This window comes from Pocillopora damicornis, chromosome 4 (assembly GCF_964200805.1).
Source record: "Pocillopora damicornis chromosome 4, jaPocDami1.2, whole genome shotgun sequence".
Classification (NCBI taxonomy): Eukaryota; Metazoa; Cnidaria; class Anthozoa; order Scleractinia; family Pocilloporidae; genus Pocillopora; species Pocillopora damicornis.
Genome location: NC_142673.1, coordinates 7,729,553 through 7,754,723, shown reverse-complemented (window position 1 = coordinate 7,754,723; position 25,171 = coordinate 7,729,553). Strand labels below are relative to the sequence as shown.

The following is a 25,171-nucleotide window of genomic DNA, read 5'->3' as shown; positions in this document are numbered from 1 at the left end:
CACTTCCATTACTGGTTATATTTTTTACTCCCATTTTGTCAGTTAGACATGCGGTTAACTCATAAATCCTCCAGATGGATCCCTATAATGTTAGTACATTATCAAGAAAACAATTTAAGAGAACAGTCAAAGAAAGGTTGTTATTCCAATAGGCCATCAAACAATCTTGATTATTTTATATTTTAATACATTATCTTGCAAACAGTTAAGGACGCAGTCCAAGAGAGGTTGTTGTTCTGTTAAACCATCAAACAGTCTTGATTATTTTAAGACAAATGAATGGCAAGCTAGAAGAGAGAAATAACCATCAGATCTTTGTACCTGATTCCCTCTTTCTGACAAGAACCCTGTTTGACAAGCTCTGCACTTTAGATAGTGTTGGTGTGGGTGACTGAAACATTCCATTGGAGATCAGATTTTGCTATCACAATGCTTGGTTTGGAGTTTGTTTTTTTCTATTTATAATCTATATAATACTGTAAATTTCCAAGAAAAATCAAGACTTATGATACCTGTGGTATTGAATGATTTTATTAACTGTGAACAATAATTGCTTTTAAAATGTGTCCTTGGTATTCCCATTTTGATTTTGATTATTTCTATATTTTGACAGTTAATGCCACTGTATAACTGGGACCTGGGTATCTATATGCATCTACTGATTTCCCAGATAGTTTTGAACTTTATTTCTACTTTATAGATATTTAATCTATACTTTTATTTATCTCAGAATTTATCCGTTGTAAATGATAATATATTAAAAACTTGTTTTACTGAAATATAGTTCATAATCATTGTTCATTGTTGTAGGTTATTATCAAAAGTGTTTTTCTTTGTTTTCGTCTGAGGAGAGTCCTCTATGTGACCAGCTAATAATTTTAGTACATACTCACTACATGTGCTTTCGAATTCTTTTGTAAATTCGTTTTGTTGTTGAAATTATTTTGTTACAATTCATCTCATTGCTCTTATCGAGGCAAGCATTTAACAGGTTTATCTAATTTAATCAGCAAAAACCTCCCATCTTTTGAAAACTGTTGGCTAAACTCAATAGCATCTTTTGTGCTCTTCACAATTGTATTTTCTTTTATCTCGTTAAACACTTCTTGCGTGACATTGGCAAAACGCAAGGAGAGCAGCCATTTCGGAATTTAGCGCCCTTGCTTTACTTTAAATTATTTTCAGCTCATACCGAGTTTCATGCATGCACTTCTTTGAAAAAGGGCAGATCACCTCCTTGCACTGGCAGAGTGACTAGTCGAACAATTATTGAATTCTGTCATAAATTACTTGCTTTAGCCTGCACATTCGGTAAATAATCGATCTGCTCTCCTTTGTGGTTTTGTAGATAAATAAGGTAAGTTGGCATTATCAACTGAGTTAGTAAAGTAATTTTGACACCGTAAAGAGTTTCAAAGCTGACGTTTCGCTCTGACGAAGGGCTAACGCTCGAAACGTCAGCTTTGAAACTCTTTACAAAGGCCAATTTACGTCATCTACTCAGTTGATAATACCAAATTATCCTGTTATACTCTCTCACCGACGCAGTGTCACAGTTTCTTCAGAAACTTTCCCCCTTTATTCATTTGAAGATAAATGAACGTTTGATCGCGTCTCACGAAGTAGAGTCAGACTCAATTTTATGGATCGCGTTTTTTTGACTTATGCATGGTTGCACATTGCCGGGTATAAGGGAGCCAACCGATACATACAAGCGAAGAAAGCCTTTCATATTTTAGTTGTAACTCACCGGTTCATGTCAGATACCTAGGAAGGTATACAAATTCATTTGAAAGAACATCAGCATTTTTACGATTGGCGTATGGAAGCGAAATTTTTCCAGAGCTACGCAAAAATTTTCAAATAATCCCCAAATCATCTCACAAGAGTCACTATTGAACATTACGCCGGGACTGTGAGCAGTGAAAATAATGTTCACTCTTCGTCTGCTAATTGCAACACAAGTACACGCTATTCGATTTCTGATATTGGCTTGTCTTCGTTCGTGTCTTTGTTTTCACGAGCCAGGCACGATTCCTATATCTGGGTATCGTAAGTTTGTGCTGTTGATGATAATACTTTGTCGGCTGTTAACAACGCGCCGTACATTTTCTTCACTCTGCCTGTGAACACAAACCCAAAAGCAATAAAAACTCCTTGAAGTGAGTTGAATACAACAAATGGATAATCAAAGTAACTAGAAACAAGAATCGATAGATATCCAAAAATCCACGTGAATCCTCAAGCCGCTTCACTCACCTTGCTTCGTCTTCTCGGATAAGACGTTAAGCCGGAGGTCCCGTCTCCTGCAGGGTTTGGGGTAGGAGACGTTAATTTCCCACGCACGAGATTACTGTGTGATGGATGTCCTCCCCTGGGTTGGGTTGGGTGGATTTAAGAGGGGTAGTGCCCCGTATGGGACTCCATGTCCCGCTGCACTAACCCATTTGGCGTCTGTCTATCCGTAGACGTACCCAATAAAGTTGTTATAAAATAATCCCATCAAGACTGAGAGCTTTAAAAACAACTCAACCTGTTTTCGATTGTTTGCGGCGTTTCCGATTACCCGTGCTTGTTTTTTTATTTTGTTAATGGAAATAACCGTCAACGAAAACAGGATCGCGTTTAACAAAATGGAGACAGCCACCGGGATGACAAAAACAAAAATGTTAGACTTGGCATTGTTGATCCAACAGTGACTCGTGCCACCGTATCCTATAGCAACTAACCCTGATTGGTCGAGGTAGTAACAAATAGCAACAAACAAAAGGGCAGGAATCCAACCAATGGCAAGTAAGCAACCCTTCCGATTGGCTGTTCTCTGACGGGTGCAACAGGTTCTGGAAAAAGTATAGTAGGTATCAAATGCGATAATTGACATCCAAGTAAAATATGCTAAGTAAAAGTAATGGGTTAGAACAGCAATCAATGTACAAATCTGTTGCTGTTGATTCACACCCCCAATCATGAAAAAGGAATGGGCGAAAAGCAAAGAGATGGACAAATTCATTAAATTAATACCCGGCAAAGTACGCAGTTCCCTGAAAATGGAATACGTAAAGAGCACAAGCAAAAGGCAGGCAATAGAAAGACTGATTCCAACGTAAGTTAAAATCAGAAGTGCCGTGTAAGTGTTGCTATCAGCAGACGAAGGGATGATGCAGATTGTAGCCTCTCCGTCTATCATCACGAAATCATGAATGCCGTATACTTCTTTTGAGTTATTTCTGTACAAAGATCCGTTTCCTAAAATGACGTATTCCTCTTCCTTGAGCTGAATTAAGACACCAGAACACTTCAATATGACGCTTTTTCGACAGACATGAACGTCACCCACAGGAACAACAGATCCATTTCTAGACTCAGTTTGGTTTGACCAGTAGTCTGTCTTGAGAATTTTGTCTTTCGTGCTGTTAACATAAATAGCGGAGTCAGCGTTCGTGATTACCAAGTATTCACTTGGGTTGTAAATGTCAATTGTGACACATAACAAAGGTACCCACTCCTCCTTGACAACAGAGAAAGGCATATTCCCTACCGTTAAATTGCAAGTAATTGAGCCGTTAGTTTGACTCAGGTAACTTTGCGGGAAGGTAACCACTATATTTGCAGATATAGATGTGCCGTTTAGAACGTTTATGGAAAGTATTTCTGCAGAGCAATTTCTTAACGCAGACTCTAGAGTCTGTGTTATTACTTTTCTTGATTGATTCCCATCTGTTTTACCAAACTGAGATTCAAATTCGATAGAAACTTTATATCTGTTAAAGAAAAGTAAAGTTAGTTTCTTGTCGATGTCCCTTTTCATGCTGATTACCCTTCGGCACTCCTTAGAAACAGGGTCCAGTGAGTGACCAATCTCACAGGAGTTTGGTTTTCGAGAATCTGGGCGAAACAAGGTGATCAAGGGAGGTACTACTCGGCTAACCTTAATTGACGAATGTGACTTCAATGGAGCAATTTGTTTAATGGGTCCACACACAATCTCGCCAAGTGCAACACCGGCGCATTGGGCGCAGTGTCTATTCAAATACAGCTTCCTTGTTCCCCTTTTCGCGCCGACAACTCCCGGTGATTTTGATAAACACTTACGCTGAACTTCTGGCGTCAGTGAGGTATTCAAGCACGACGCGTTTGTCTCTAAGTCAAGGCAGTAACGCCTGGGAGCGCCTAAAGGTGGCTTCCATTTTACAATTGAAGATTTAAAGACCACAGATGTCGAATTAGTAGTGTTCTCCCGTTTGGTATAGCTAACGGGTTGAATCGACCGTGTTTCATGATCGTAGAATCGGCTTGTGTTGAATTCAACGCCGTGACAAACTGCACAAAAGCGATTCTTGTATGTGTTATTTTTCGCATCGATCAACGGTGTAGTGTGACTTTGAGAGCCTTCGGACATCTCTGGCATATCTCTTGTGCACTTTGTAGCGATTTCATCATGAGTCCAGTTTGCAGGACAAGCAGAGATCATCCTCACACCTTTCGCAAAGGGCACCGTAGACCCACCTCTGTCATGACACTTCCAGAATTCATGGTTTAGAGATTTTGATGAGTTGGAATGCTTGCCTAGAAGGCAAAACTGCTCGTAATCTGCGCAACAATCGAGGAATACTGTGCAGTATTCATCACAGAAGCACTTGATTTCTTCAGTGGTTAGTCCTGGGTCTCTCCCTTTCCTGCATTTGCCAACGCAAGAAGTTTCACGCCGACAACTTAAAGGATCCTCATCCACTGACCTGTTACTTCCTATAGTGATATCCCTTTTAGTCCTAGGTTTGTCTTTGTGAGAAAACTGCGTAGACTTCTCTTGTGGCTCAAGATCTACACATACAAGATTATCAATAATCATTGAATGAATGCAAAGACAGAACAAACTTTGCGACCCAAACTTTGAAAATGTGTGTGCGCTCTACAAAGATAAAATTATCAGTGATAATTGAGTGAATTCAAGAGACAGCAAAAACGCAAACTGCTTTTCTTTGCGACCCAAAATTTGAAAATGAGTATGCGCTGCGGTCTTGACGGGCAAAGTTTACGTATTATAGGCTTAGTCCTAATCAAGACCTTCCAGAAAAATTAAAAGTGGAAAACTTTCCCTGTTTCTAAAAAAACTATCAGTATAATAAGCCCATAGCTCATTTAGAAATTTAGCGCTGTTTTTTCATAACAATCAGAAACAGTGCGCATCGAGACACCTGTTCTGTCCAACGCGAACAATTTAACTCCTTCAACATGTCTAAATGCTTCCTTATACCGTTTCCCCCGTTACAGAATACCGAGCTTTTCATTCAAGCATGGTTTAAATTTGCTGAAAAAAATAGGAAATCTATTATACATACCGTGGAGAAACCTACCATCCTTCGTGTATCTCATCAAGTTACTAAACTGAGCTTCATTTAGCCCTGGATTATCACTGCTACTATTCCTTTCGGGGCTGGATGAAACTAGATGCACTATTGTTACAAATACGTTAACTAACAAAAATGTTAGCTTTAATTTCTGTTGAACTCGGGAAGACATTAGTTTCACGGGTGAATCTACTCAGCAATGTCGATTGAGGCTGATCGTGCACCACTTTGAACAACAAACTATGCAAACTGTTCATGCTCGAGTTAACAGTGAGAAATGATTAATGTCTGCTCAGCGTGAGGATTCATTTTAAAATTGAAAACACAATACAAACTTTATTACTTCTAGTTTCATATTGTTCATGTATCCTTTGTTTTGATCTCGACTTGTAATCAGCGTTGAGCAAATGAAGATCGAATATATGACATACAAACTCGTTTCGAAGCAAAATTGGTTCAAATATGAATTAGATGGCTTATGGTATTCCAAGTAAAACATTCACCGTTGGGTATTAACTACAGATACGAGCTGGGAATTATTCAAGATTTTCATTTGTGTGTGAAAAAGAAACATAAGAAAGCAGCTGTTTAAATGAAAATTATTCAGTGTTTAAGATAATTTGGAGTCAGCAAAATCATAGTTCTAATTTTACTGAAAATTGCGAAATTGTTGTAAGTTGTTTCTCATTGTCATATTGCAAAAACAAATACCTTTTCATCAGACTTGTAATTAATCTTACTCAGCTTAATTTTTTTCGCCGATGGGAATAAACCAGTCTGATACGTACAACATGCACAGAAAGCGCATTAAATGTTGTTGTCTCATTCAGCGTCAAACAATGCAGTGAAGTACTTCCCCAAAGACGCCACAATTATTTAAGTCAACACATTAAATTTATCTTTTCTTCATGCAATATCCGATCATATACGGTGATTCAAATATTACCAAGAGTTCGATCAACTGGTTTTAACTTCAAAATTCACCTGCCTCGTTACTAAAACTTATCATGTAGTGTAAGTTGGTATTTTACAAATCCCCCTTTTTTCCCATCTGTTTGTACAATTAATCAGGAGGTTCAGAGCCTTGCATGTTTCCTTGGAACGCGATTCACTTTTTCCGGAAAGGCCTGCGGTTTGGAAACATGAACTTTCCCTCCATGTTACTTTTCCTTCTCAAGTTTTGAAATAAGTAAAAAAAAGATTGAAATTTTTACCAGAAGAATATAATCACTTGTTTTCACTTACTTTCGTTGTGTTAGACGACCACAACGTAAACAAACCGTGAATAATAAAAATAGCACCTTGTGTTTCTTACGAATTTCTTCTTCTCTCTAGACGGAAATTACCCTTCGAAGATAAGGCAAAAATTATGGCATCTACTAAATTTCACGTGATATTTCGTTTTCCCTTGCAAGTCGTGAGAAATAATCGGCACGCTAGAGGAACAGCTTGAAACGGCTATCAATACACAAATCTTAATTATCTGCAGCGATCTTAGAAAAAAAAATTAATCCCAAGAGACCAAGAGTCAAGCAACATCTTGCTAAATGTTTCACTACAGGGTGAAACCTTCGATAAACTGATGCACTCTAGGCATAGTAGCCACATGTTACCTCATTATACCTATTACAATCTTTCCTTAGGGGAAACTCACGAATACATCAGTAAGTTTACATTGTGTTCGATAAAACTCATCCATAACGAGGAAACAACTGGAGATGGATGCATTTCATAACTTCATTTTGACTCACTCCATGGGGTTACAACTCATAATAACAACCAACAATAAGCAAACAAAATTCTTTACTACAAATATCAATCATTTACATTTCAAGTGATGTGTAGCAATTTTCCACTTCTACTTCAGTTAGTATGTTTTTCCCACATTTAGTACTAAAATAAGTCAGCATCTGTCTTCTCTTTGCATGTCAGTGAAAAAAATTCATGCAGGAATGAGAAAAAATAAACTGATCTTAAAGGGCATTTTTATCAATAAGCAATGAACTTGTCCTTAAAAGTGCTACAAATTCCGTGGAGATAAGTCAGAAAAAATCCATATTCTCTTATTCATGATTCGAATTTGCATTTCAACTTTAAAAACGGAAAAGTTATTCTGATTCTTTTGCTAAGAAATTAGGAATCTCGTTTACAGCTGTTGCTACGCTGTTGAATACACTTGCCGATTCACTAGCGACATTGAGGACTACAGATCTGTTGACCCTGTCTTATCAACTTTACAAAAGGCTGACACAGATTCGCTTCGTAAAATATGATTTCTACGGTCAACACAGCACTTTTTTCACATACTCGTTCCCAATTCTCTTTATACCGAAAACGGCCAAGATGGGCGGCACGGAAACGCAAGCTGTGTGAGGAGAAAATGAAAGAGACAAAGACCCCTTCCCATCACTCATTCCTCCCCTATTTTGATCTACTGCACCAGGCGTGGACGACTGGAGACGAGTCAGTTTTCAACTGTCACTGAGTACAACGATACTGAATAAATGCATAAATGCAATACTTACTATTAACTGTAGTCAAGCCGTTGATAACACAATACATTTTGTTATGAAAAAAAAGAGAAAGAAAAAGAAAGAGGAGGGAAGGGTTTTAAGATTGCTGCATCTGGAACTGTTAAAACTGAACTAATTTCATGTCGTTCTTCTGGTACTTAAGGACTCAACTGTACTCAACGTATTACTTACATATAACAGCTGCGACGAAGACCTTTGCTGGGTAGTGTCATGCACTTTTGGAAAAGGTTTTATTCGAATATCAAATAAGTTAATGATTAAGTTAATGATTGTTATGCAAATACAAGTTTCCTATCTTGGAGGAAACGCATCACTATCTCCATAAGGGTGGGGGGGGGGGACTATTTATTATTCCTGATTATTTCCTTAAAAGTTCTCAACGTTGCCTCAATGGCATTATGAGCTACACTCCCTTATTACAAAGAGAACAAAATTACGTAAATGTTATGGCAAACCTCCTAAACTTGGAGTTCACACGCACACCGTAACTTGAGAGGTGAATTATCTCTGCCAAACCTGCCATACTTCCTATTAAAACGGTTAATGTTCTCCACAAAATTGATACACTTTACAGGGGTAAATTTGACTTGACTCTTAACCCAGCCTAGGATTTAACAGCAAATGGTCCGATCGCCATTAATCGATTATTTATGATTTAGTTGAGGGGAGAGGCCCCCTTGTTGGTCGTGCAAAATATTTTGGACCTGTCTATCGCCCGTGTTAGCTTTGTTATCACTATTACACGCATTGCATTTGACAATGAATGCATGCCACAAACAATTTGAATTTCATTCCCAAATCACACTCGTCATCTAAATACACTATATATCAGGTGCTATTCCTTTCTTTTAGAGGGTTGCGTTGGCGTTTCCATGACTACCATCCCTAAGAGTCCATGTATTTGTTCTATGGTTCACTGTTCGGTTGATGATGCAAGCCCAGTCTTCTTCTCACATGAGTGTCATCCGACTGAGAAAATAAAAACATTTGAGAAAAAAATCAGTCAAGATAAACCTTACAATGATTATATAAGGCGTATTTTTCAGTGCTTCAAAACCATAACTAAACTTGAGAAAGAACAACAAGAAATCAGGCCAAATAAAAGTATAAAACCACTCAGAGCCAGGAGGTCGCTTCCATTTGTACACTGACGCACTGCAGTATCTACTCGCACGTAAAAAGGACTATATCGGCTTCAAGATGATAACTTACGAGTTGTTACGTGAAACTGATAGATCTACCGTACACGACACTGACGTCTTTAACCCTTTCACTCCCAAGATCTCATTAGTAGTTCTTCTTACTGTCTGCCATATGGTTCTTGTGATGTAAGTTTGGAGAATTGGGTATTGGATCAACTAGTAATCTCTAGTTAATACTTTTTTTATTCTCATCACTTTTCTACTTGATATTGTATTGATATTTTAAGGAGAAATTCTGTCTTGGTCACTCATGGGAGTTAAAGGTTTAAGCAAAACTATGAAACTAACATCATATCCAGCCTCTTCGCGCCGAACAACTTGGAATTGAGCCGTCTTAAGGGCCAGTAAATCTTCGTGTTCTGACAGAGAACCTGTTCTTGGTCTGACACGAACAAGATTCTCTTCTTCTTCATCGTACTCGTCGTCTTCCTCAGAGGCCGAGTACATGTGGTGACCGGGTGGGGAACTGGAACCTAGCAGTTCATCCGAGGATGAGAATGGTAACCACTCGTGAGTGTACGGAGGTTCAATCCGGGAAATCTGTTCCGCCAAGTTAGTGAAGGTACTGTGCTCTGACGCCTTCGAAAACAATTCAAAGTGCATGTTCAAAACTAGTTTTATCGTGTCAAGTGTGCTTCAAAGAGAAAAAACGGTGTCTAGTCTTCTTCATCGCCTAAGGAAGACTAGCAGTATGCAGTCGAGACGTCGCGATCTACATCACACGTGACTACATCGTGAGACAAACGAAAAAACTTAGCTTTTGTTGTTATTCACCACGATGAATAACCACAACCTTTTCTACGACAATATATCTTAATGATCAAATTTAGCCTCATTGAATATAAAACTTAATAGGGTTAGAACGATGCATAGTATCACGCCCTGCCGAGCGAGATAATTTTTTCCAGTTTGATTTCTTACCTTCCCCACAGGTTGCCCAGTAGCATACGCGTGGGTCATGTGACTCCTAGATGGATGCTCTCTGAAGATGTCGGGTAATTTGTTTCCTCTGACCCAACCTTTAAAAACAGTCTTACCGTGATGGTATCCCACATCCTGCAGAGAAAATTCAATGAAACAGCAACAATCAGGGAGATGAGAGCTTAATTGGTAGAAAATAACAAGGTAATGAAACGTTTTTGATGTATCAAATTCAACTCACCACTATCTCATCGAAGCGGCCGAACTCCAAAGTCTTAAATCTGTCGAACATTAATCAAATCAATCTATCAATTCAGCCGTCAAACGAGAAAGTAAGCAAGCAGGCAAGCACACAATAAATCATTCAACCAATCTAAAAATTAGTCACCAATCAATTAATACACCAATCAGTCTGTCCATCAGTTGCAATCAATAAATCAGTCAGTCAAATAGTCAGTGAGTCAGCCAGTCAGTCAATCAGTCAGTCGCCAAGTCTTTCAGATTCAGTCAGTGAGGCAGCCAGTCGTTTGGTGAGTCAGGAAATCAGTTGATCAGTCAATTGGTCAGCTTCAGTCAGCCTGTCCACCAGTCAGTTTTGACTCATTCGATCAACCAAACAGCTCAGTCGCACATTATCGATCACCGACAGAGAAACCTCGATGCACTTTCATGTACTGCACGGACCCTAAAACCATATTTGACTATTCTTTCCAAGTGTTTTGAATTGTGTGAAGGATTCTCCATAGACATACCTGTCGATTGGCGGTCTTATGTATTCACAGTAACTGCTCTCTTTAACTTCCGCTAATTGCCTAACACAAGATACATAGGCTAAACGGGACTGGATTTCGGCCATGTCTGGAATCTTTCGAAGTGAAAAAAATTAAGAGCATATTGCACTGAATATCAAACAACAAAAATCGCTTCTCGTATAATTTCACCAACCTTGACAGTTTCAGCAAAAGGATTCCATTTGTTCCACAGAAGCCACCAGCCTGATAACTGATCGCCATAGTTCGTGAGATCATCGGGATCTTCCGATCCTACGTCGATTGCTATGATCGTCTGTGCTCCCATTGTCTTCATTACATCCGCTACAAATTGAAATAACACGTGAGTCGGCTGTAAATTTGTCTATTTGTTTATTTTGCCATTTTGTAATTATAACGTGGCGAGGAAACTCGTAGAGAAACCGAGAGGTTTATGCGAGCTACAGGCTCCTCAAAAAACATAACAGGAAAAGTGGTTTAATTAAAACGGTAACTCTTGCTCACCGGGTAAATTATTGACGTATCCACCGTCCAGTAACAGATGTCCGTCTTTGGGATCACAAAGTGGTGGTAGATAACCCGACAGAGACATACTAGCACGAACGTAACGCCATAAACAGCCTGTAAAGGGAAGAGGCTGTTACGTTAAATTCATTCCCTTCGAATATAATTTATAAGAGGATTTTTGAAGTAAGTAGTTCAATTTTGTTAACCAAATGACTCCTCATCTCAGAGGAACTTAAATGAAAGTGAAATGTGATCGTCGCAGTAAATTTTCCAATTTAAGCAATTGGAAAGAAGAAGCCTGAAAAAAATCAGGACTTCAACGGGATTCGAACCCGTGACCTCCGCGATACCGGTGCGATGCTCTACCAACTGAGCTATGAAGCCACACATTGGGAGCGAGGTCAATTTATTGAGTTCATATCTTCCCGTGCAGTGAAATGATGTGAAGTTTATATGAAATAATTCATATTTGTACTGCGGTTGTAGATGAAAGTGAAATGTGATCGTCGCAGTAAATTTTCCAATTTAAGCAATTGGAAAGAAGAAGCCTGAAAAAAAATCAGGACTTCAACGGGATTCGAACCCGTGACCTCCGCGATACCTGAAATGTGATCGTCGCAGTAAATTTTCCAATTTAAGCAATTGGAAAGAAGAAGCCTGAAAAAAATCAGGACTTCAACGGGATTCGAACCCGTGACCTCCGCGATACCTAAAATGTGATCGTCGCAGTAAATTTTCCAATTTAAGCAATTGGAAAGAAGAAGCCTGAAAAAAAATCAGGACTTCAACGGGATTCGAACCCGTGACCTCCGCGATACCTTATAAATGTGATCGTCGCAGTAAATTTTCCAATTTAAGCAATTGGAAAGAAGAAGCCTGAAAAAAAAAAAAAAATCAGGACTTCAACGGGATTCGAACCCGTGACCTCCGCGATACCAATGGTATCGCGGAGGTCACGGGTTCGAATCCCGTTGAAGTCCTGATTTTTTTTTTTTTTTCAGGCTTCTTCTTTCCAATTGCTTAAATTGGAAAATTTACTGCGACGATCACATTTCACTTTCATCTACAACCGCAGTACAAATATGAATTATTTCATATAAACTTCACAGGAACTTAAATGTTGAAATAAAAAAGGGAAGACCCACTTGGTTGTAAAGGATCGGTGGCGCACAATTGGCAACGGTTAAGAGCATTTACTACATTTACTACATTTCCGACGATTTTAAATTCCTCTGCACTGGGAATTGGCCTATATTTTGAAAGCACAAATTTCATTGTGTCACATAAAAAACAAAAGGAAAAAGGAAAGAAAGAAAAAATAATAGGGTAGTCTTAAATGTGCTTCATGCGGAGTTAATCTGGTTTGGTAGGTTAATTGCGTTTTCATAGGTCGGTAAAGATTTTTCAGAGGGAGTGAGTATTTTTTGTGGTGTGAGCTACATCGCAGAATTAAAGGGTTCAATGATCCAACCAATTGGGATCTGGGTCTGTCAAGAAGCTAAAAAAAAAAAAAAAAAAAAAAAAGCGAAAAAAAAGTTGAATATATTGAAAGATGCGGAATGAGACAAATATAGCACTACTTACCATCGGTATGTACCCTCATTCTCGAAGACGTTATGTCAGTTGTGATGCAAAAGTATGGCAACAAGAGATCCTGCAAATAAATGATAAACACAGGTCACATTAATGGTAAATTTTCAAAGTCAGTATTGAAGACTACCCGCCAGATATGTCGTGTTTAACTCCACTTTCCTCCACGTGATTTTGTGTTTGTTTACAAAGAACATCAGTTTGTTTTGCTGTTATTCTTTCTATTTAAGAGTTACTCGATAGGTAAAGAATAATCTCTTACCATACAGTTTGTATGCAGTTAATTATCGCGATAACACAATCAAGGTATCTTTTTCTTTGTACCTCTATTTGACGCTCTCCAAAACTACTTCTAATGCTCGCGTTAAATCCACTTCCTGCAATAGAAGAAAGGATAAATGGCTGCATTACATCAAACTAATCTTAAAAGAAATACAACAACAACAAACCAATAAAATATATAAAATGGAAAAAAAATTTTAAAATGTCAGAAGATATCAGGCTCAGTCTTTTCTCAGATTCAAATTAAGTGTACTACATGAAAAATCTCACCAGAAAACATGGAGGTGAACGGATACGTTAGATCAAGGATCTTCTTAAATAAGGACGTCATGTCCTGCAAAGTGTAAAGAGAGTAACATTGTCTTGTTAGCAAACAACCCACAGATCAGCCTAGGACTCGTAACGCTTTCCTCCCTCAGGGTATGGCCGAGTTACGAGCCTTGGAGAAGGTGGTTGTTGAACCAATAAAGGTAGGAATTTGTACGAATAGCTCTCGTTTGTTTAGTCTTAAGACTAAAACTAACTCAAAGTGAATAGACAAAGTTTAATGCGAATTTCTTCACAGCTTACTACACCAAACCTTTAGGTTACAAATCACGTTGTAAGGAAAAGATGGTTAATCCTTATATGTCTATTTGGGTTTCACTCAAGTGTTGCTCTACAAGTTCTTACCATTGACCACTCGCGGACCTTCTGACACATCCTATTGACGTCAGCAGTCTCGGCGTATGTTGCACCGACAAAGGATCCCATGCTGGTGCCACCTACCATGTCTATAGGTATACCTACAAGAAAAGCATACACGAATGAGATACATCTGATGTCAACTCCCGATTCACAATATTTGGGTAGATAGATAGATAGATAGATAGTTTATTATCAAGAACCTTGCAGCCACAGGCTGAATTACGTTTGATTTACAAAAACAATATATACTACAAAAAAATACATGGCTAAGAAGAACTAATTAAAAAGACAAAAATATATAATTAAGAGGAAACCAATATTACATCATTGCTTTATGGACATAGTGATGGATAAAACTATTTCGAGTACGAATGGTGTGGAGGCGCCGTGTAGTAAAAGAGTGCTGACTCCTTAAATTGACTTCGCACTCATTCTTGGGAGGTAGTAAGCTATAGAGCTTGTGCGAGGGATTAGACAGGATGGAATTAAAAAGCTTATCACATAAGAACTCGCGGCGGTTGTGTAAGGGAACTAGACCAGTCAAAAGAAGTGCCTCATTGTACGAACAATCTGGATAGATAATACGTAAAGCTCGCCTTTGACATCTCTCAAGATCTACTGAAAGGTATTGCGGGAGGCTATGATGATAAACAGGGCATGCATATTCAGTGACAGGCCTAACACAAGTCAAATAGAAGAGCAAAAGTTCCCCCGACTTGACCTGTGCACGCTTAAGCTGACGCAAAAAATACAGGCGCTTGTTTACTTTCTTTACAACTTCGGATACGTGATTATTCCACGTAAGATCGCAAGATATCTGCAAACCTAAGATCTTTGCTTGCTCTACACACTCTAAGTCCTGATCATTAACCTTAATTGGATCAAAGTTCTTTCTAGAGTGACTGAATGTTATGCGCAGTTCCTTGCACTTGGTTTCATTTAATTGGAACTTGTCAGCAGAAGCTTGCGTCGCGAGTTCGTCAACCGCTTGTTGGACTTTGCTGACCTCAGACCTGACCTCAGGTATTGCAACTGTTTGTGATCTCAGGGTATAGAGTCCCAGAACATAAGCCGAAAGGAAATTAAAGCAGTTACGGAAAGGATGCACAACTTGCTTTTAGTGGCTCAATCCCTTTACACTCTTGCATCAGTATGCATATTCTCCATACTGTTCTCTATACATTTCCTTAGGCGTTGACAAGGAGAATTGTTTAACAATCAAAAGCTTATTAAAATGTTGATCATTTCCTTTATTCTCGTAACCTGAAAGTGTGATTCGGGAGTGACAAAATACCTGACAACCAAGCTTTCCAAAGCCTACAGAAATTCACAGCGTAACATCTTTCACACGTTTCACGACGCTTTTTCTAACTTAAAAGGCTTTTTAATAGAAGGTAGAGAAAGATACTGTTCGTTTTGTCACAATTGAGCTCAAAGTTTATCATCTTTGATATAACATTTACACATACGACGCTTTTAACATCACTGATCGGAGTAGTATGCAGTTTATCACAACTGAATTTAGGAATGGCCTAGGTCGTCACCGAGCTCTCTGTTGCTCAGTAGTAGAACACTGGATGGTGAAATACAAAAATCTGGTATTCGAGCGCTAAGGGAAACATCTTCCTTCTTTATTTTAAGACCGAACTCAAAATTAATTATCTATCTCATTCAATTCACTGGTCTAAGAGTCCACATACATGTAAAGAAAAACGTACAAAGCAGGTGAAAGGTCTAACCTGCTTCCTCTAATGCTTTGATGACTCCAACATGAGATAATCCCCTGGGAAATAAATTCTTAGGTTAAAGACATTTACATAAGGAAAAAAGCTGCATACTCCGGTCTCTCTCTTATACCTAGACCGATGTGCGCTTTTGGACTCTGGAAGCCAGGTTAAAGTATTTATTTCGGTACTAACTGCTGCCCTGTGTTATCAAATATCTTGATGAATGCATTTTCCTTAACTTTTGTTTTTAGGAAGCATCGAAAAAATCCTAAGGTTGACAAACCGAAAAGTAAGTGCTATAATCACCTCACACGAGATGGCTTATGAAAGATACCACGTCTTCCTCGACCAGAGGAGGCGCGCGCAACCCTGTCACCCCCCCCCCCCCCCGCGCAAATGTACTATTATCAGGAAATCCTCAAAGAAAAAGTAATTTGTACTATAAAATTTTACCTGGCTCCGCCTCCTCCGAGAATTAATCCAATGGAGGTCCCTGTAAGTCTTCGCGCAAGTCGGGAAAAATCAGAATTTCTGAGAGTAAAATAAAAAGAAATTAGCCCAAGTTGTTAAGAGAAATCTTACTTTATCTTATCAGGAGATTGAAAGTTAGGGCACATTCGCAATCAGCTTTAGGCTCCAACATAAAGTGAGATGAGGATAGTATGGATTTCCAACAAAGAGATTAATGAGTTCAAAGAAAAATTTTTCTCTTGAGAGTCGAAAGTATTTAGAGATTGCATAGGTTCTGCTATGCTTTGCTCACCTCTGTCATTGGTATCGAAATATCGCACCATCTTCCCAAACAATCAGATTTAAAACTTAAACCGACAGCTGAATAAAGGGGGTAAGTTTCTAACTAAACTGTGATGCTGCGTCGGTGGGAGAGGGACACGGTAATTTAGTATTAACAACTGAAATGAACGTAATTGGCCACCAGAAAGAGTTTTAAAGCCGACGTTTGGTACGTTAGCCCTTCGTCAGACCGAATGTCATACGCTCTTACGAAGGGCGAACGCACGTCAGCTTCAAAACTCTTTATGGTGGCCAATTTATACGTTATCAACTCAGTTGATAATACTTAATTATCCCGTTGAACCGATGGCGACTAGATGACGTGTGTTTTCTCGTGTTTGACTCCGGTCACGCGCCTTAGCTCTAAGAGCTCATTGGCACCTTGTGATACTTTTAAATGTCCTACTTTGTTGTGATCACTTGGCATTCTGGTTTAACGAGCCTCTATCAAAACGCGCTCTCACTATAATATCGAGGTAGAGCAACACTCACCTTTCTGGTAATGGGTACGCTGCAGGATTTTGTGCATACTAAAATGAATGAAGAAACAAATAAATGACACATCAACAATGAATCAAATCGAAACGGTCATGATACGCTAACAAAATGACTGATGCGGTAGTTTTGAATCCTTCCTACCCTTTCAGACAACGGGCGTCGTCCAAAGATTTTCTTTGCGCATCGAACCTAGAAATAACAAGTGAGGAAGTAATCAATACGAGTCTAACAATCAACAAGGCACAGTGGAACTACTATATCTCGTTAGAAAGTGAACTTATACTTCAACTAGTGTACTCCATTGTGAGCTGGAAAAATCTAACGCAAGTAATTTTATCTGAGATTGAAAAGAAGCGAAAAGGGAAATTTAACTGAGAACTCAAAGTTAAAACAAGCAAACTGTCGAATGCGCAGGAAAATAAGGGAAACGATTCGATTTGTGTAAGTTTTACATTTGATTGGTCGGGAGGACAATGCGGAATTTTTAGATCATTAAAGAGTGTTGTGAAGTGAGACCAAAGCAACCACGAATTACTTCCAACACTCATTTCAAAATAAATTGCTCTTAAATGTGGTCTTACATGATGATGAGCGCAGATCCAGCCGCGCGCGTTCAACCAATCTACTGTGTGTGAAATTCGGAAACCTTTAGCGCCATCCTCACGGTGTAAGAGAATAAGCTCCTTTTGGGATCGTACACCAATATTCTCCAGCTGTTTTTCAAGCTGAAAAGGGAGGTAAATATAACAGAATGATCACAACGCACTGAAATACGATTAACTCTACAATGTACATGTACATCAGAACTTTATATCTTGTCTAAGCCTTTAAACGGGAGATTAAAAATCCAGGATACCCCAAGTAAGCATGTATGTCAAAGAGTTGAATAGTTTGATGCATTTACACTGTTTGTTGCGCAAAATATAGGGCCTTATTTTCACTACTGCTTAAGTACTGTTCATTACTGCGAAGATCACGTTCATTTCTTTGTCCGCAGTTCACATGTATGATTTTCATATCTCTACAGTCATTTTCACACCACTCCAAGGGTTTATTTGGAAACCAACATAATGACCAGTTCCAGTTGGCTTGTTCAGTCAGTTGTTAGAGCGTGCAATGGTATCGCCGCGGTCATGAGTTCAAATCCCGTTTTTCTCCAAGAATTATTAATGGTTTGAGAAGCTATATCACATTCGAAAGGGTGTTTCATCCGATATCCAAGCACCTTGAAGTTGGTTAAAAAAAACTCGGCTGCACCTCGTATTCTCAACCACTTCTCTGTGTTTGGATATCGGATGAAACACTCTTCCTCGTGTTTGATATATTACTTCACATACATGATTTTCGCATATTTGCAATCAATGTGGGCCCTTTAAGTGTTCCGTGAGCCAAACTAAGATAATCTAAACCGCTAGTCAGAATAAAGGACATGATCTTAGCGAACCTTTACAGGAACTCAAAATATTCACTCTCGACCGGATTAAAGCGTGGGTAAACTTGGGTGAGGGAGAAACAACAAGCTTTGGTTAAGCGAAACTCGAAAGAAGTGCATTCGAAACTCCAAGCTGAATCTGAGAAATATGTGAAATGGCAAAACAGGTAAGGTATATATGCTTTATCAGAATAGAAGTTTTCCAAGCAGTGCTTAAAGAACAAACTGTTCCAAATCAGAGCGCTTTTCGATCGAGTGTGATAAAACCAAAAACCGAGGTTATCACAAGGTTTATCAGAAGAGAGGAAAATATCAGAACTTAACTCTTTCACCCCAAGAGTGACCAGCATCGAATTTCTCCTTACAATATCACCACTGAATCACACATCAATGTCATGAGAATGAAGGAAATGATCACCAACTAAAGAAACTCTCGATTGTTAGACAAATTCTCCTTGTCAGCACCTTAGTAACTGTACAGAGAGCAGTATGGAGAATGTGAATACTGATGTTAGGGTGTAAAGGGTTAATAAGAACTTAAGGAAAAAACAAAGAAGACTTCCTGGAGCGTGGGAAAATCCTGACTAGTTTTGGTCGAGAGGGCATCGAGTTTTTTTAAGACAAGTGAGAGGGCGTAATAAAGAGAAAACGAAGTAGTCCTCTATATAGCCAAAATTCAATTGAAAGTTGAAATATGAGAGGATTAATCGATAAAAACCAAATAAAATTGCTGGAGCTGATACCTGACCAACTGCTGGGCTTCCGTCTGCCACACCAACAATGACAATGGAATCCGCCTGAGAGGGGAAGACAAAATAATACGTTCAATTAAGAAAGGAAAACAAAGAAATATTATTATTAAATCATGCAATCGACCTTGTACACAACACTTAACGTTTGATGACTGTGCTAGCATTCTTGGCTCATTGTTGTGGCAGAATTTAGTTACAAAGAAGTTAATGCACAGCTCAGTTCGTGGACAACGACCCTCAAATTAACGTGTGAGTAAGCTTTCTCAGAGAGGGTGATTTCCCCCCTTATTTCCTACTCCATCGTAACTTGGACCGGGCTCAATATACATCAAAAAGTAATAGAAAAACTCGATCACTGCACATCCTATCTCTCTGTGGATTCGTTTTTCTATCGTTTAACATTGGCCAATGAGGGAAACTGATGATCTGCTCCCCTACAGATATAAAGGATTTGCTCTCTCACAAGGACCAACTATTCTTTGACGAGAACTGAGTTGAGAAGGAAGGTTCAATTACAAGCATAATTTAGGAAGTTTAGGAGAGAGTCTTGCTACTCTTGGGCATCGTCAAACTCTTGAATCTTCATGGCGTCTTTAAGTGTTTAGACTCTAACTTAAGAATGCTTCAAATAATACTGTTCGCCATCGACTTTCGCTCAGTTAGTAAAGTATCCCACCGTAAATCTGTGACGATCCGAGTTCAGACTCCTCAATGAAGACTCAGGTCTTTCCTTCTTATCCCAAGCTCGAGTATTATGCTTAAAATCTTCCTTTAACCGTTTATAAAATTTCACGAAGGCCTGAAGTGTTGGTTATACTACTGCTGAATAATTGAGTACTTTACTTACAGGAAAACATATAAACGAAGAGCATATCAAATCTTGTCGTTCCCTTTTGACCCAGTGTTGCGTCTTGCGCAGCTAGATGTATCCTGCCAGCACTAATTCTGTTGGGTGTGTTCAAGCGACCCAGCAAGATGTAAGCTTATTACAAAAGAAACATGTTTTTATTTGCATTTGTACCAGGTGGCACGAAAATTTAAAGTCATGAAGTTCCCTTTGGTGATTTCGCTCCTCTTTGTCCTCATCGCATTTCCAACAATGGATTCTAAGCCTGCGAAGTGGGTGCCACTCAACGAAGAGGTAAGAATTCTAACCACCGTATACTGTCCTTAAATTCATCTGGTAAGACCGAGCTAGACCGCTGTTTGGACTTGTTTCTCTTGGTGGATGTTTAATACTTTTTTTCTTTTTTGGCAACTTCTGCAGTGTGGAAGCCCATGATGAGTTTAGACCTCCCATAGGCAAACGTATCGCTGATATAAATTTCAACACTGTGGACGACCTAAATTACAAGTTGCCGGCATCGACTTCAACACTGTGGAAGACCAAAATAAGTTCCGTCCTCCCAGAAGCAAACGCAATGCTGACATAGACTTCAACACTAAGGAAGATTAAGATGAGTTTCGGTCCTCCAATACAACCCACAAACGAAAGTAGGATGATTTAAAGAGGTTGCAAATAGAATTTTCTAACGATAATCACATCATCTTAAAGTAGCATCACGTACACAAAGTCATGTTTTTTTGGGATAGTTTTTATGTTTCTGGTGACCGCTGAAAGAAACACGAGTTAAGTCCTTCCGTAGGCAAACGCAGCGCCGTCATGGACTTAAACACTATGGAGCGCCAAGATAAGTTAATTCCTCACCAAGAAAAATCAGTGCCAACATCAAGTTTAACACTGTGCAAGACTAAGATAAGTTATTCTTCCCCTGGGCAAACGCAGTGCTGGCATCAACTTCAACACTGTGGAAGACCGAGATAAATTTCTTTCATCCGCAAGCAAACGCAGTGCTGGCATCATCTTCAACACCGTAGAAGACCAAGATAAATTTCTTCCTCTCGCAGGCAAACGCAGTGCTGTCATCACCTTCACCACTGTGAAAGACCACAATAAATTTCTTCCTCCCGCAGGCAAACGCAGTGCCGGCGTCAACTTCAACACTGTGGAAGACCAAGATAAATTTCTTCCTCCCGCAGGCAAACGCAGTGCTGGTATCATCTTCAACACTAACACTGCATCGATTCCCAATATTCTCAGAAATGCTCTATTGAATTTGTGACGGTTCATTGACTTATTCCTTGTTTAAGTTTTTAAGACGCTTTTCGAACTTCCCTTGAGAGTCCTTGTGAAGTTTTCAATATTTTCCAAATTGCCAATTTCCAAGATTTGAAGCCATTTGCTGAACATCAGTTAAGTGTATGGGCAAAGTGTTCACTTTTCTTAATACTAATTCATGTCAAGGTATTTTAAAAATTTTAATTAGCCACGCCATCAGTCACGCCACTATTCAAATTCTTATCAAGGCTCTTACGGTTCTTTTCCAACCCCTGTGACCACCATTGAAATTAAGTGTCTATTTTGGAAGAATACTAATTTTAACTTCAATTCTAAGCTAAAACTGTTCGGACGAAAAATCAACAAAAACTTATCATTACAAGTAGAGGAGGAGTTTCTAAAGAAAGTTTCTAAAGAAACTGAAGTACTGCGTCGGTAGGGGGTATGACAAGATAATTCGGTTTGATCAACTAAGTTGATATATAATGCAAATTGACCACTGTAAAGAGTTTCTACGGCTAAAGTTTCAAGCGTTAGCCCTTCGTTAGCCATTTGCTCATTAAAAGTGATTTGTTCACAGTCTGTGTCAGTGACATCGCCTTTAGGTAAAGGAGCAATTTAAAAATGTCTTAAAACCACCCTCCAAAACTGACTCACGCTTGCAATCTCATTTCTCTGTCACAGAAACTTCATTTTTGCATAATTACCCTAACAATGAACACCAGTCAGGGGTGGCCAAAATGTGATCACTTACGGTCTGCAATGCAAGTGTCCCTCAGACAGCTCACATCATTTAAGAATCCACTTCCATAGTTTTGTGATGATATCTTATAAAAGAACACCGAAACTTATATTGACAATTCAGACCTTAAGACTCTTTCAAGTTCAAGGCCGGCCGGGACTTGAAAAACATTTAAGCATATTAGGCATGTTAAATTAAAAACCATGTTAAGTAAACAAAAATTACAATATCATTGAACCAGAGCGAGAACACTCCCTTTAGTCTTCTTTCAGCGTTATTTGGTCCCGCTACGCAACGCGAGCGTGTTTCTCTCCTGCACATGTAAAGACTTTGTTCTCTCACAAGGACCAAATATTCGTCGACGAGAACTGAGTTGAGATAAAATTTTAGCTAGAAGCTTTGAAGTACGAAAGGTTTAATAACAAGCATAATTTGGGAAGTTTAGGAGATCATCGGATCATGGGCATCGTCAAGTTCTTGTATGTTCATGACGTCTTTAAGTGTTTCGACTCTAACTTAAAAATGCTTCAAACAATACTGTTCGCCATCGACTATCGCTCAGTTAGTAAAATATCCGAAAACCGTGACGGTCCGGACGGTTCAGAATCCTCAATAACTACTCAGGTCTTTTCTCCTTGTCCTAAGCTCGAGCATTATGCTTAAAATCTTTCTTTAAACGCTTATAAAATTTCACGAAGGCCTGAAGGCCTTGTCGTGTCACGGCTGAATGACTATATAGTTAACTTACATGAAAACTAATTAACAAAGAGCATATCAACTCTTGTCGTTCCTTTTGACACAATGTTGCGTCTTACGCGGCTAGATGTGTACCGCCAGTAGTAATCCTGTTGAGTGCGCTCAAGCGACCCAGCGAGATGTAAGCTCGTTACAAAAGAAACGTGTTTTTATTTTCATTTGTACCAGGTCGCACGAAAATTTAAAGAAATGAAGTTCCCTTTGGTGATTTCGCTCCTCTTTGTCCTCATCGCAATTCCAACAATGGATTCTAAGCGTTCGAAACGGGCATCACTCAACGAAGAGGTAAGAAATCTAACAACCGTGGACTGTCCTTAAATTCATCTGGTAAGATCGCTGTTTTGACTTGTTTCACTAAAAAGATGCTTTATAGTGTTAGAAGTAATTTCCTAACACTCGTCGTTCAGTTGACTATTTCTTTTATTCTCTCTTTTATTACGCAAGTCAATACAACGGGGACTGGCTCTGGTCTCTCTAGGAAAGTGTGGGTCACCGCATATTAAGGTGACGCTTACTGTGCTGTCAATCTCTAACCTTCGTCATACTTTTATACTTAACTAGCGAATCACGCTAAGCTATGCAGAGCGGAGTTCGCATACTAAGTAGGTACCTTCGCGATGTTTACGCTTTACAAAATGACTTTCTACCTTAAATTTCTTAGTCTTACGGTCAAGGTTGAGCGAAACAAAAACCAGATTGATAATATAAAAATTACAATAAACTTACTGACAGAATTAAAATCAAAGTTGAGGAAATATCCTGAGAGAAAATGGTCCTCGAAGACTGTCACATAACGACAGAACAAACAGAAAATTCGGAGAAGAAAGGGCGTACCCAAGGTTCCGCCCCCAAAAGAGCTACGTGCTATGCGTATAAATTACCTGATTATAAATTCAGTGCGGAAGATGAAAATTACTATATGTTTACACCTTAAGTCACCTCTAAGTAAAAGAGGTGTCGAGCGTGCTAAATTATACCTGTAAGACCGCCAAAAGGAATAAGAAATGATCAATTGGCTTATTATAACTTTTACTGTGTTGCTTGTGCTAATATATTATTTCCATTCATTTTAAACGTTCAAATAAGTCAAAAAACACCTATTATGAAAATTCTCGCTAGATACCAATTTGTCTTTAAACAATAGTTTTTTCTTTTTTTTGAAATCAAATTATAGGGAAGCGACAACTTCTACGGTGTAGAAGCCCATGATGAGTTTAAACCTCCCACGGGCAAACGTTTCGCCGGCATAAACTTCAACCCTGTGGAAGACCAAAATGACGAGTTCCGTCCTCTGAATGCCGGCATCAACTCCGACACTGTTGAAGACCAAGATAAGTTAGTTCCTCCCCTAGGCAAACGAAGTACCGGTATGGACTTCAACACTGTTGAAGACCAAGATAAGTTTATTCCTCCCCCAGGCAAACGCAGTGCCGGCATGGAATTCAACACTGTCGTAAGCAAAATTAAGTTTGGTCCTCCCACAGGCAAACGCAGTGCCGGCATGGAATTCAACGTTGTGGAAGACCAACATAAGTTCCGTCCTCACCCGGGCAAACGCAGTGCCGGCATGGAATTCAACGCTGTGGAAGACCAACATAAGTTCCGTCCTCCCCCAGGCAAACGCAGTGCCGGCATGGAATTCAACGCTGTGGAAGACCAACATAAGTTCCGTCCTCACCCGGGCAAACGAAGTGCCGGCATGGACCTCAACACTGTGGAAGACCAAGATAAGTTTCTTCCTCCCCCGCCGGGAAAACGCAGTGCCGGCATGGACTACAACACTGGGGAAAACCAAGATAAGTTCGGTCTTCCCCCGGGCACACCCAATGCTGGCATCAACTTCAACTCTGTGGAAGACCAAGATAAGTTTATTCTTCCCCTAGGCAAACGCAGTGCCGGCATTGACCTCAACACTGTGGAAGACCAAGATAAGTTTCTTCCTCCCCCGCCGGGAAAACGCAGTGCCGGCATGGACTACACTGGAGAAAACCAAGATAAGTACGGTCTTCCCCCGGGCACACCCAATGCTGGCATCAACTTCAACTCTGTGGAAGACCAAGATAAGTTTATTCCTCCCCCAGGCAAACGCAGTGCCGGCATTGACTTGAACACTGTGGAAGACCAAGATAAGTTCTTTCCTCCCTTAGGCAAACGCAATGCTGACATCAACTTCAACACTATGGAAGATTAAGATGAGTTTCGGTCCTCGGTGACAGTCCGCAAACGAAAGTAGGATGATTTACAGAAGTTTGAAACAAAATTTGCGAATGATAATCGCATCATCTTAATGTAGAAGGATAGCATATCTTGTACGCAAAGTCATGTTTTTAAGATAGTTTTTGTTTCTGGTGAACGCTAAAAGAAACACAAAAATTTGCATATCTAATTAGGTGAGAACCAAGGATAAGCCGAAATTACAAACTTTTTAAAATTTTTCCCGTAATTGAGTTGATGGAACCTCTAACTATTTTCCCTTAAATACCTTCATCCAGGAGAGTTTCGCAAAAACAAA

General features: G+C 39.3%; 3 protein-coding genes across 6 annotated transcripts in view; 1 reads left to right on the top strand and 2 right to left on the bottom strand.

Annotated features, from left to right (window-relative positions):
* Window positions 1-2,458: 2,458 nt before the first annotated feature.
* Window positions 2,459-5,775, bottom strand: LOC149046669 (uncharacterized). The gene is made up of 2 exons (XM_089202622.1): window positions 5,340-5,775; window positions 2,459-4,821 (listed from the first exon to the last, which is right to left on the bottom strand). Exons 1-2 carry the CDS (start codon window positions 5,518-5,520, stop codon window positions 2,459-2,461), a joined length of 2,544 nt encoding a protein of 847 aa, XP_089058748.1. The 5' UTR covers window positions 5,521-5,775.
* A 1,359-nt stretch (window positions 5,776-7,134) lies between these two features.
* Window positions 7,135-25,171, bottom strand: part of LOC113680814 (patatin-like phospholipase domain-containing protein 7) — a 43,448-nt gene continuing 25,411 nt past the window's right edge. For all 4 annotated transcript variants that reach the window (XM_089203809.1, XM_089203810.1, XM_089203812.1 and 1 more), the window contains 17 exons: window positions 19,034-19,087; window positions 17,440-17,583; window positions 17,000-17,047; window positions 16,853-16,890; window positions 16,022-16,099; window positions 15,581-15,624; window positions 13,827-13,939; window positions 13,425-13,488; window positions 13,197-13,249; window positions 12,867-12,936; window positions 11,280-11,396; window positions 10,951-11,099; window positions 10,758-10,870; window positions 10,247-10,286; window positions 10,006-10,140; window positions 9,373-9,663; window positions 7,135-8,851 (listed from right to left, as the gene is read on the bottom strand). In XM_089203809.1, coding sequence (XP_089059935.1) covers window positions 8,789-8,851; window positions 9,373-9,663; window positions 10,006-10,140; window positions 10,247-10,286; window positions 10,758-10,870; window positions 10,951-11,099; window positions 11,280-11,396; window positions 12,867-12,936; window positions 13,197-13,249; window positions 13,425-13,488; window positions 13,827-13,939; window positions 15,581-15,624; window positions 16,022-16,099; window positions 16,853-16,890; window positions 17,000-17,047; window positions 17,440-17,583; window positions 19,034-19,087 — 1,614 coding nt within the window. In that variant the 3' untranslated portion in view covers window positions 7,135-8,788. The remainder of the gene's footprint in view (window positions 8,852-9,372; window positions 9,664-10,005; window positions 10,141-10,246; window positions 10,287-10,757; window positions 10,871-10,950; window positions 11,100-11,279; window positions 11,397-12,866; window positions 12,937-13,196; window positions 13,250-13,424; window positions 13,489-13,826; window positions 13,940-15,580; window positions 15,625-16,021; window positions 16,100-16,852; window positions 16,891-16,999; window positions 17,048-17,439; window positions 17,584-19,033; window positions 19,088-25,171) is intronic.
* On the top strand, window positions 22,671-24,850 carry LOC149046668 (uncharacterized). The gene is made up of 2 exons (XM_089202416.1): window positions 22,671-22,944; window positions 23,834-24,850. The coding sequence occupies exons 1-2, from the start codon at window positions 22,849-22,851 to the stop codon at window positions 24,848-24,850; spliced, it is 1,113 nt and encodes a 370-aa protein (XP_089058542.1). The 5' UTR covers window positions 22,671-22,848.